Below are 12,191 nucleotides of genomic sequence, written 5' to 3' on the forward strand. Positions count from 1 at the left end.
GAATCCTGCTTTTGTTTTCCTTGCCTTAAGGAAAGAAAAAAAAAAAGGGGATTCTGGAGATTAAAACCCCAAAGATCTCAACCCAAACCGCTGGGGTCCGCGGCGGACTCGGAGCGCGTGCGCTTTGTAAACTCCCTTCATCTCCCCGTCCCGGCTCCTCCAACATAAACCCAGTGTCCCTTGGCCACGTGAGCAAGTGCTGGCAGATGCTTCCAGCCTGCAAAACGCCGGTGTCGAGGCCCTGCTTGCATGAAGGGTGCAGAAAGCCTGGTAGGAGTGCGAGCCATCAGTGCAGCATTCCAGGGATGTCTTGAGCTCTGCTCCTTGGAGCTGTCTGGTGGAAATCACAAATTATTTCCATCGGGAGGAATGGAGATGGGGTCATTTGCATAACAGCAGACGTCAAGGTTAAAGGTGGGGGGTATCAGAGCCTTCCTGGAGAAGGAGAAGAGGAAGTTCATGCTATATCCAGTGTCCCTAAGGCCTGGCTTACACCTCTGACCTTGTGATGTATTAAGGATAAGCCACAAGAAAATAGGAGCAAAAAAGAGGGCGAAGCCACACTCCACATCAATGTTGGGCCTATGGACACACTCCTTGGCCATCTGGGATTAGCCCATACAAAACATTCTCCAGTGCTTGGCCTAACGTGCTCTTTGCTACTCAACCTACAAGCTCTCCCCTCTACCAAGCTGGAGGCAAGACTACTGTCAGAAGGGTCTCACTTGGTCCTGGAGCCTCAAAAGCAGCTGTGGTCCTGTGCACTTCTCTCTTGCAGGGTCTTCTGAGGTGCCTTCACCCATGGCAAGTGCCAGGAAGCAGGGAACAAAGTCCAGTGCTGGCCAGTTTGGTGATTCGTATCCTGGAAGGAATAAAAGCAGAGCTCTTGGCGTGTCCCTCCTTGTCCATCTGCTCTGCAACATATTTGACACCTGGGCAAGGTAAGCTTGGAAAACCACTGAAATCTTGGATGTCCTTGGATGTCAGAGAGTTCTGTTTTCCAGATCACAGTTTACCCGATTTGCCTCCCTCTGTTTAGGCAGTAAAACGTGCCAGAAAAACATACTGGTGTGGGAGGCAGCTCCCCTGCATCCCCAAGGCAGGACAGCAGCTTTGTCTCCTGCATCTCTCTGGCTTTTCCAAGGAGTTGGGTAGAGGGATGGGTTCCTGACTGACTTCAGGCTCAGCGTCATGCTCCTTTTCCTCCTCACTTTCTTTCTGGTAGAATAGGCACACGGGACACAAAGCTGCTCCAAAGGAGGTTTGTGGCCAGCCCACAGGTCCTTCCCAGACGAGGCTGGTATCTTCCATCCAGGCTCTCCATCACATCCACAATGGGACAGACATACGGCAGAAAAACACCTCCAGCCACTGACACAGGCTTTAATCTGTGGCAAAAGAGAAGCCTGGAAGAAGCCTCATTTAGCATGGGAGAAATTCTTCACTAGACACTCCCAGGCAGGTTCAGCAAAGGCTGAAAAGAGGGACCAACCATCCTAGGCCTGTGGCTTCTTCTCTCCTTGGCTGCTGACCATGGCAGCCTGGTTAATGTGGTGACATTCCTGCTTTTTCCGGGCTGCTAGAGGCAGACGGGGCAGCAGCTGCTGTCTCGGGCTCGTCATTGGAGTCCTTCAGAACCAAGAACTCCAGCAGAATGTCCAAGAGGCAGAAAACCAGGTGCCTGAAAGGGAGAGAAGAGAAAGCTCAGGGTGGCCGGGGTGCAGCAGACAAAAGGTCTCATATCCTCATATCCTAGCACACAGGCTCTATCACGCTAAGGAGGCTCTAATTAGAAGTACCTGTTAATGATGGGCTGGCCAAGTGACTCCAGGACCAGATTCCAGCTTAGGCGACATTTACTCGTTCCCAGGATTTCTTGGATCACATCTGTTAACAAGAGAGAGAAACCTTTAGGAACAGCACGCGTCCACTGTAGTAAAACAAGGTCAAGCTTCCCCCGGCGGGGGCTAAATAGATGTTTATGATGGTACTTTCAGGCCAAGCTACCTTGTCCCCATCACCGTGACATGAGAGAACAGCCGGGCACAGAAGTGCACACAAAAGCAGAAGCCTGGAAGGGGCTCCAGAAGCAGCACTTTTTCCTCCCAAAAGGAATAATAAGGGCCCCTTACGCGAGGAGGTAAAGTTCAAACAGGGATTAGGCAGCAGCCGTTTCAATGCCAAAGGTCCCCGTGTCAAAGTCGAGCAGGGGGGACCCGAAGAGCCGGGCTAATGATTTCAGGCGGAGGCAAAAGCCTCTCTCATCTTCACAGGCAGCAGCCAAAGGCTCTGCCCTCCCGCTCGGCACAGCCGGGCGCTTTTGGCAGCGTGTGAAAGCACAGCTGGGCCCTGACTTGCTAATCCTGCCTTGTCAGGGCATGGAGGGCTCCCCAGGCTCAGCTTAGGAGGCTCTGGGACACTCACCAGGCAGGAGTCCCATCAAGCTCTGCAGGGCCTGCTCTGCTGCTTCTTTCTTCTGCTCCTGGCTCCTTGGTGGTTTAGGCACCACCGGTAAAACTCCTCCGGGCCAGATGGATTCCTGCAGCAGCTGGAGGTACTGGACCCAGCGCTGGGTGCAGGTCAGATTGATCACCTGGATTTCCAGCCACCTGTGAGCAGGGAAAGACAGGGAGGCCAAAGTTGCAGCTGCTACCAGCTCAGGAGCTTTCCATCCATCAGAAGCTCTTTCCATCAGCTTGCTCTACATTAAATGTGCAAAAAGTTCAGCTACTTCATACTTGTAAATACATCAGAAGTAGAAGAATCCCTGTTTTACAAAGACACATTTGAAACCACAGAAGAAAACCAAGAGTCACCATAAGCCTCATCTCCCTGCTGCGCACTGGTACTCGAAGGACTAACTGGTCCCCAGAGGGAACCCACCTAAGACATCAAGGCTGGCCATGTCCCTTAAGTGACACAGTCCCAATGGCCACAAAGCCACAGTCACTTTTGCAGCAAAGGCCATTTGGTAGCCAAAATGCCCCACCAGGATGATGACAGGTCAACGGGTAGATCCCCAATGCCACCAAGGTCAACGGGAGGTTGGCTGTGGACATCAGGAGGACCGTGGCCACACGATGAAGGAGCTGGCCCAGCCTGGGGAATGGAGAACCTTGTAGGACCTCATTCCTCATCACCAGGAGGCTCCAGAGGAGCCTTGGAGATGTCGTAGGCTGAGTGAGCACGCTCGTGGTTCCACCAGAGCTCCAAGAGCCCCCGAGGAGTCGGCGAACGGGGTCAAACGGCCCGTTCCTCTGGCAGCCGGCGCCCGTGCTCGCAGTTCCCTCAGCCCTCCGCCCCGGCGGCCAAGAGCCGGGCCCTGCCAAGCCAAACTTTATTTAACCTGCGCTCTGCCAGACTGTCTGCATTCTTCTCGGGCTTCTTGGGCCCACGGGCTTCTTTCCTCCGCCGAGCGGGGCAGCACAAGCATCAGGAATAGAAACACCTACAAGGTGACCGAGGGCAGAAGGACATCGAGTTGCCAGCACGAAAGGACAGGGCTGCAACATTTTCCTTCACTAACCTGAAATGAGGTGCCCAACTTGAGGTTTTGAGGCACTTTCCAAAGTGAAAAGGCTAAACACAAGGCTTCACCTAGGGCTATCACACTAAATGTGCCTTCAAACTTATCATCTGACCAGCAGCCATTTACTGGGTCATGAACTAACTGGTAAGTTAGCCAATTACTTAGGTAATTGGTTGCAACAAAAAGCAAAAGGTTGCAAAAAGGAAAGAACATGTTGTTTTTTTTCTCAAAATGCTCCTAAAACAGTAAAGGTTTAAACAAGTAGTGCAAAGAGGGAGAGTTGGAGAGTTGAGCTTAGAGAGATGACAGTTGGATCATGAGAAGATGTCCAGTTAGATTTCTGGACAGTTCAGAAGAGAACTGAGAAGTGATGGATGCTGGAAGGTCCCTTACCAACAACTTACCCAATTTTAGCTCAGTTATTGTCATAAAGTCCCCAAAACTAGGCAACAAGGCCTAGAAGTAACACCTTTACACATACACACCAAGAGCAAAACAAAATAGATAAACTCTTGTGCTGTGACAACTGCAGCTGCAGTTTAAGGAGGGTAATAAGCTTTATTTTTTAATGGAAAAATCCTACCTGATTCAAACCCAGATTTCTATGGCAAATTGGCCTTCGACCTAAGTCTGCACCAGGGCTGGATCAGAAGGAACAGTTCACACTTCTTGCACAGGAACTTCCCACATGTCCAAGTCCAAAGATGACCTTCACCTGGTTCACAGATTGTGATTTTTTTGCAGCATTGAAGGACTAAGTGACTCAGACACATGTGGACGTCAAAAACACATATTCACAGCCCTCTATTCCCAGGTAAAAACAATTCCTATATGAAACATGAATAGAAATGGCTTTTTTTTTTTTGTCAGAAGGCCAATAAGTTGCTATTCCTACTCTGGCATTTCATGAAGAAAGCCTGAAATGAAAGAAAATAAACCCATCATTGAACTTTCTCCCTTCAATTCAAGCAGGGACCAGACAGGAACCGACCTCCTGGACTCAGAGGTTCAAATATCATGAGAACATCCAACACAGAGACGGATCGTGGAGGCTACAGGGCCCTGAACATCAGTCTGGAGGTGCATAACTTGCCCATGCCGTAAGGGTCTTCTGCTTGAAATAGCTGCTGCTGGGGGAATTAAAGAGCTGCTAAAAATGAGCTGATTTAATGCCACGGCTTAAGCCGGAACGCCAAGGTCAACTGAAGGGGCCCTATAAGAGTGGCAGAAGTGGCCTGGAAGTGAGAAACGAGGCCTGGGTGCTACGTACCTTGGCCTTCTTCTGCCACCTAAACACCTCGGGCTGCTAAGATGGGACTTGTTATGGTCAAGATGGGACTAGGAGTCCACGGTGGAAAAAAATCAGGTGTGTAGACCTGAGTTTACCTGGTTCCTGCAAGCTTTGGTAGACCAGGAGGATTCACCTGTACATGCAAAGAGTTGGAATGGAGAGGCAGATGTTTGTAAACATCTGCAGTTTGTAAATAACTACAGGAAACTGGTAAATCTCTGCTCTTCCTGGCCATGAAATTGAGGATGAGAATTGCCCAGGTCAGCTGCAAACAGGAATGGTTTGGTTAGCGTGAAAAATCACTATTGCTGATGGTGGTTAAGACCTGAAACGTGAACAATTATGGTTATCCCTGGTAAACTCCTGCTGGAGAAAGGAAACAAATAGAGAAAATAAAGGGAAAAACAACAACTAACGTCCTCCATAAATCAAGAACTATGAAGCATCCTTTTAGATGCCTGGCCAAAAATACACACGCAAAAAGTAAACTATCCTCTTGCCTTCCTGGAAATGTTCCTTTCCTGCTGCCCTATAAAACATTCACAACTGCAGAGGTTGTGGACGAGTCGTTCCGTACACTGAGCCCACGGCCATAAAGTGTTTGAGCAGCGAGGCTGCAGCCTCCAACCTGGTGAAACGCGGACGGTTTCACCCCAAAAAGTGAAAAATCTTGGGAATCCGAGTGCCTTTCCCCTGGTTCCTTGGATTCACGTGCGCCAGGATCACGCAGGGACACGATGGACAACAGCCTGCAGCTCTAAGACCTTTTCCCCTCCACAAGCGGCTCTGCTTCGGTTTCACTTCATCTCACTCTCCTTGCAGCACCGTGGGGCTCAGAGCAGGGGCAGAAAGCAAAAACCGGCCCCAAAAACACCGTTTTTTTCACCAAGCATCTCGATAACATCTTCATCAAGGGTTTATTGAGCCAACTAAGCTCTCAGCGGTGCCCCAGGGAGAGGCCGGGCTGTCTCAGCCAGGCCCTGCTCGGCGCAGATTGCTTCATTAGCCCTTCAAAATACATAAAAACACCATTAACCCTTCACGGGCCAAGCAAAACCCAAGCAAGGAGAGGAAATATCTCCTTTCAACCTTCTCCCTCTCCTTTCCTCTCTTGGAAAGAGGAAGTTCTTAAATCGTGGAAAAACGCTGGCACGCAGCTGATCTGCTGAAACAGAGTCAAAAGAAAGATAAAAGAAAAAAAAATGCAGTTAAAATGATGTTGAAATTGTTATCGAAGGCCTGAGCGCTCGCTCTGTTCTAGTGGCTGCTTTTGGAAGGCCGCTGCTTCTAGAAAAGGGGGAAAAATAATAAAATAAAATTGTTTGGGACAGAGATTCGAAGCGCGATCCAAAATTTCCAGGTGCTTGGAGACAACTGCATTGAGACCCATGTCCAAGCTGATTTTTATTTACTTTACACACACAGAGGCCTGAAAACCACTTTTGCTGACGTATCACAGGCCTGTGATTTCTGTTGCACTTAAAAATTGCAGATGGAGGTGGAGGAAAAACAATGAGCTGGGAGAGCACGTGGAAGATGCCACGAGAGGGTTGGTTTCATTGCCCGGAAATTTGGGTTTTTCAGCCCTTTTGGCACCTGGCCTGACACGAGGCTCCAGCAGAGCCCCCAGGCCAGGAGGACACCAAGGGGAGAGCACCAGCCTGGTGCCCCACGACACTATCCAAGCCACCTGCATGGACCAAGCAGGGGGACAGCGTCCCGAGGAGCCCTGGGGACACCGGCAGACTCCTGACCTAGTGACCAAGATGCCAGCGAGGCCACGGCCAGGGCACGGCTCCTATTTTTGGCACCCGATGGACTCACCAGCTCTAAAAAGCCCTCGGATTCTCCGGATGCTTTTGGCTCTCCTGCCCAAAAGCCCCAGAGCCCAGAAGAGCCCCCTGCAGCGCTCCCCGTCCTCCCCGGAGCAGGGATGGCTTTTCCTTCCCAACGCAAGGAAGACAGTCGGACAGCGGAGAGCTGAGCAGTCCGACTGTTTACAGGCGTGCGGAGAGGCTGCTGGAATTTCCTCCTGGCCTCCGGGATCACCCGCCGCTTCCAGCCCCTCCGCCTCCAAAAAAGGATCCCTGCCTGTTACATAACGCGGCCTCCCTTTTCCTCAGCGAGGCCTTTTTCGGGCATGCAGCCTTCGTCCCGCCGGCCTCCCTGCTGCCATCCAGCTGGAGCCTCACGCCCGGCTCCAGCTATTCCAGCCAAAAAAAAAAAAATCAGGAAGAGAAGAGCGGGACGGGATATTTCCTGCAAGGCTGGGAGGTCTCGCTCATCCGAAGGAGCTGGAAGAGGAGGCTCCAGCAACTGCCCCTTCCTAGCACCTGAAATACCCAAAATACTTGTGAGAGCAAAACACAGACAGAAGAAGTCATCCTTCTATGTGGCTCAGGTCCCACGGGAGGAGACAGGGCACCAACCAAGCAGGGACAGAGTCCCCCAGTCCTAGCACATCCAGGGATATCGACATCCCTGCTCCATCTGGGGTATTTTAGATTTACCCACAATCAGCCCATTTTATACCATAAATCCACCCGAAGCAGCGTCACCTTTGAATGAGGGTCCCAAAAAGCAGGTCCAAGACCTTCTGCATGTTGTCCGTGCAGAGCCAGCCCCAGTGATCGGCGAGGAGCAGGCGCAGCAGGTCCAGGGCCAGGTCAGCCAAAGCCGTCTCCGAGTCTGCCAGGAGGAAGAGGAGGGTCAGATGAGGACAGCAACTCAGAGCCTCGGGGAAACAACCCTAGAAGTGCTCGTTTTAATTCCTTCTTTCACCCAAATTGTCTCGTTCCTGCTACCAAGGGGCGCATCAGCCCAGAATGTGGCTGCTCCAAGCGCAGGTTTGCCTGGGTGTTGCCCAACTACACCCCAGCTCTGGGGCACAATCGGCACCAAGAGACAACTTGTACGACTGTCTGACACGGGTGAGCTCGGTCTTTCGGAGCCAAGTTTGTAGGAAAGGGATGGGGAGCACTGGAGTTTAGTTATGGGAACCCTGAGCTTGGGTTGGCGGGAGCGAGGGACAATATTTTATAAATAGGGACCGTCTATCCCAGCCCGTGCACACGGAGGGCAAAATCGGGAAGTTTTCCAGGCTCCGCTTGGTGTCCGCAGGCTGCCATCGTGTGGCAGGGCCACGGCTCAGCACGCGGACGGACGGACCACATCTGCACAGAGCAGATGCAGCAGCAAAGGGAGAATTCACACGTGCCAGCACGCGGCTGGCGACGCAGACCTAGGACAGGAAAACACCCCGCGGGGCCTCGGCTTTGCTCGTGTTCAAAAATAACCTTGTGGTTTTGCTAAGAGGCTGTAGCACCTCTGTGCTTCAGAGAGGGCTCCTACAGTCTGGAAGGGAGCATCAGTCCTTAAGCTGGGCCTACAGATTTGCCATTTCCCCCCAGTTTCTAGAAATCCAGTGCTGCAGGATTGGTGCTGGGGGCACCAAGGAGAAGATCTACAGTGCACAAGAGCTGGTGCTTCCATCAGCAGCAGCCCCGTGCCAGGCACTGGGGGAGAAGGGATGACCTGCAGGCTGAGCTCACCGTCCCCAGCGTCCGGACACGTCCCCTGCTGCCACGTGCCCGGCACGTCTGTCTCCTGGGGCACGCAGGACTCCTTGTCCTCGGGAGCAGCGTCCAGGAGCTTCTCCTGCTTCTGGATGAAGGACTCCATGGCAGCCAGCGACAGGGAGCCCGGGACCTGCAGAAGCAGCAGTGGTTTAGTGGCACCATCCCCTGGTTTGCACCTAGCCAAGAGCAGAGCAGCCACAACCTTTGTGCACCTGGATTACTCCAAGGCAGCATCAGGAGCACGAAAGGATAAATCAGGGATGTGAACTTACAGAGCTGCCCTCTCTCAGGGCGTACAGGATCCTGTCGTGAGCTTCACCCGTGCTCAGCACCGGCGTGATTTTACTGGATGGGAACCTCAGCCTGGACCTGAAGGGGAAAGACACAGCAGGGTTTGCTCCATACGCAAAAAGGATGAGGTTCTCGGCTGGATTGGATCCTTTTTAAGAAGGCAATTGCCCCCAAAACAACCATAAGTTGGTTATATAAAAGCACCACAATCAAAACTTAGCAGCCTCAACCACACGTTTCTGAACACTGGCCTTCCAGTCTCAGCGATTGTGAAACGCGGGTCTCAGGACACACAAACACACGCAGAGAGGGCGTTGGGGATTTGGGGACAAACTGGAAAGAAGGCTGTTTATCACTAAGGAATGTCCTTTCCAGCCAAGTCTCTTCAAAACTTGTACTTTTTTGGTTTGTCTTTTTCCCCCTCTTTTTTTTTCTCCTTTGTCCAAAGCAGTTATTTTTAGCAAAACATTACTTTTTTTCCTGGTAAAAGCCACGCTTATGCAGAAACCTTTCTCTTTTCTGGAAGGGAACAATCACCACTGAGCACAATGGGGTTGTCACCATGAACAACGCCAAATGTCAGGCGCTCGCAGAGCAACGTACAGGCAACGACCTCAACCACTACTCTTAAATATTCAAACATTTGCTGGGAAAAGTGACAGGCTACTGTCACCACACATGCAAAACACATGAGAAAAGCAGAAGTAACCCTCAGGTAGGCACCAATTAAAAACTAGCAGGGTAATTACATGTTTTTTTCATCTGAAACCTGCCCCAAAATAACGCTGGAGCCAGAAAATTGCCTGCAACAGCAGCAGCCCGATGCCATCAAACTTATAGCTGCGTTTTGCAGTGACTCACCACATATATAGGTCATGCGAGTGTTTAAGGCTAAAAACAACAATCCTCTAAGAGCCCCAGCACTTTTGTTGGCAAATGCCACCATCTCCCAGCTGCCTGGGAAGAAAAAAACCTGCAAGCAAGAAAAGCTTCAGGGCCAAACGCTGTTAAAAAAACAGAGCGTTCCTGGAAAATCTCTTATCTAAATAGGAGCTCAAGTCGCCTCACTTGGTTTTTAAGAGAGAAGGGAATATAGCAGAAGTGTGAGAGCAACGTGGTGTTTACCACGTGTAAAGAGCGAGGTCAGCGGTCCCATGGAGGAGCCCGTTTGTTTGCAAAGCGCACGTGCAAGTTTGGGATCAGCTCTTACTTGTTGGCCTTCTTCCCTTCTGCCTGGGGTTTCCCGTCCACTTCCGACTCGCTGAGATCCTCCGTGGGGCTCTGGGGCTCCGACCTGGGGAACGCTGTCTTCAGGGTGTCCACGATGGCGTTGACGACGATCTGCAAAGCCCAGCGGTGTCACCTTCCAGCCAGGACCATCACCAGCCTGGCATTCTACCACTTCACGTGGCCCTTTTCCACCCTCTACCACTTCATGTGGCCCTTTTCCACCCTCTACCACTTCACGTGCCCCTTTTTCCACCCCAAACCTCAAGCTCTGTGGCACAGGTTGGGACCCTCGCTGGCATCTGGGCACCCCTACCCAGCCTACCTTGTCTATCCTGGACACCACGAAGGGCTTCTTGACGAACGCAATCCTGGCGTCGGTGTTGAGGGCGAGGAACTCCTGCACCTCCTCGCTGGTTGCGATCTCGGGCACGGCGCACAGTTGCTGCAAGGCAACACGCAGCCCTGGGTGTTTCCTGGAGCACATCCCAGCTCCCTTCATATAAAACACAGCTGGAAAAGGCTCGGGGCACAGCTGCTCATCCCAAACGACAAAGGGCATCTGCTCTTCATGCCTTCTCTCCTCTCTAACACGAAATGGGGCAAGTTTCTCACCTTCAAGAAAGACTCTAGGAGGCTTTTTCTGGCTTCCACTTTATCGCTGTCCATGTTTCCGAATGGGAGATCCGGGAACAGTTTCTTCGGGCCTTTGATATCTGCAAGGGAAACACACCCCTAGTCAAAATACTGGTTTCTTTAAGCTTTGCTGCATGCAAACATCACATTTGCAAATTACAGTGTCCTGGTGTTTCGTTCACTAGCAAAGCTGCAAAACTGCAAAAGCAAGTGGTATGATCTGAATGGGAGCCGGGATTTCTTTGGGAGCACTGGAATTGGCTGCTGATGAGGAAATGCTCTCCAGAACAGCTCTCCAGAATGCAGAATTATCATCGCTGATAATTCTGCATAGGAAAGGATACCCGCAAAGCAGGAAATCCCTAATCCCGTTGCTCCAGGAAGGGCAATGCTTTATCATATCCAGGTCTCCTTGCATCCAGAGGATGTGCACATGGACACGAGGACACCTATGACAAGCGGCAGTGGGTAGGGGATTGAGGAGGGCAGGGATTTACAAGGCAGGCAGCAGTGCCACTGACTTTTGAGGAATTTGCGCAGCTCCGGCTTCTCCTCCAGGCGCGTCTGGAGGTTGAGGAACTCGCGGTAGCGGCGGTTCACGGTGTGATAGGCCATTTGCTGGAGACCTCCTGCCCCTTCGCCCTCCAGGGCCGTCTCGTACTGAGGAGGAGAAAGAGGAACAGTTAGGAGTCCCTACAGACCCCAAAAATACCACATCAGCAGATCAGAGCCATCCCTCCCTCACAAAGAGGGACCCCATATCCCAGATCCCACCGCAAAATCATCCCAATCAAGGGTCCCCCATGGCCAGCCAAGAACGTTGGCCAAGCAACGCATGGAGAAATCCCCGTTCCTAACCCATTTCCAGCATGAATTACGGATCGCCAAGGGAAAAGCAGCGGGCACCTTGACGGTGTAGAGGGTGTAGGGGTGGAAGCCGGTGCCGCTGTGCTCGCGGGCCGTGATGGTGCCCGTGATGCGCAGGTTCTGGATGAGCACGGGCCCCTCGGGGCTGCCGAGCGGCTCGAAGCTGAAGGCGCCGCCGGGCGCCGCCGGGAGCAGGGGCAGCGGCGCGGCCGCCTCGGGGGCACCCGGCACCTCCGGGGGCCCCAGCTCCTTGCCCAGGCACGAGGGCCGCTGCGGGACGGGCCTCCCGGGCGAGGCCGAGCCCTCGTCCTCCTGCTCCGCCGCCGCCTCGATGAGGATGTCGGGGCAGGTGCCCGGCCCCGGCTCGGCCGCCTCCTCCGTGTCGCCGTCCTCGGCGAGCGGCTCCTCCGGCGCGGGAGACGCCAAGTCCTCGCAGGGGAACAGGGAGCCCAGCGCGGGGCCGCCCTTCCTCTCCTCTTCCTCCTTCTCCTCCAAAGCGCCGCCGCGCTCGCCGGCATCGCCTCCATCGCCTGCGTGCGCCTCGGGCGCCCGTGACGAGGCCGGAGGCGGCGCTTTGGGGACACCCACGGGCGCGCGGCGCCCCTTCCTGCCCAGCGCGGCCGCGAGCATCACGTTGATGCAGTCGGGGTCGGCGGCCCGGCGCAGGGCGGGCAGCAGCACGTTGCAGGCGACCAGCTCGACCACCACGAAGCGGCCCGTGCGCGTCTCCAGGTGCGGCGGCGGCACCAGCGCCCGCAGCAGCCGCTCCGTG

The 12,191-nt window shown here is 53.2% G+C and overlaps 1 protein-coding gene across 1 annotated transcript in view; it reads right to left on the reverse strand.

The window, feature by feature from the left end:
• Nucleotides 1-393: 393 nt before the first annotated feature.
• Nucleotides 394-12,191, reverse strand: part of SNX19 (sorting nexin 19) — a 17,102-nt gene continuing 5,304 nt past the window's right edge. Inside the window, exons 3-15 of the mRNA XM_026039331.1 lie at nucleotides 12,008-12,184; nucleotides 11,651-11,848; nucleotides 11,459-11,608; nucleotides 11,074-11,212; nucleotides 10,532-10,632; nucleotides 10,242-10,361; nucleotides 9,900-10,030; nucleotides 8,671-8,767; nucleotides 8,372-8,528; nucleotides 7,379-7,508; nucleotides 2,425-2,609; nucleotides 1,800-1,887; nucleotides 394-1,681 (exon numbers count right to left, since the gene is read on the reverse strand). Of these exons, the coding sequence (XP_025895116.1) occupies nucleotides 1,546-1,681; nucleotides 1,800-1,887; nucleotides 2,425-2,609; nucleotides 7,379-7,508; nucleotides 8,372-8,528; nucleotides 8,671-8,767; nucleotides 9,900-10,030; nucleotides 10,242-10,361; nucleotides 10,532-10,632; nucleotides 11,074-11,212; nucleotides 11,459-11,608; nucleotides 11,651-11,848; nucleotides 12,008-12,184 (1,809 nt within the window). The 3' untranslated portion in view covers nucleotides 394-1,545. The remainder of the gene's footprint in view (nucleotides 1,682-1,799; nucleotides 1,888-2,424; nucleotides 2,610-7,378; nucleotides 7,509-8,371; nucleotides 8,529-8,670; nucleotides 8,768-9,899; nucleotides 10,031-10,241; nucleotides 10,362-10,531; nucleotides 10,633-11,073; nucleotides 11,213-11,458; nucleotides 11,609-11,650; nucleotides 11,849-12,007; nucleotides 12,185-12,191) is intronic.

The sequence above is a fragment of the Nothoprocta perdicaria genome, unplaced genomic scaffold, assembly GCF_003342845.1.
Source record: "Nothoprocta perdicaria isolate Ctin4 unplaced genomic scaffold, notPer1 scaffold_228, whole genome shotgun sequence".
In the NCBI taxonomy this organism is placed as follows: Eukaryota; Metazoa; Chordata; class Aves; order Tinamiformes; family Tinamidae; genus Nothoprocta; species Nothoprocta perdicaria.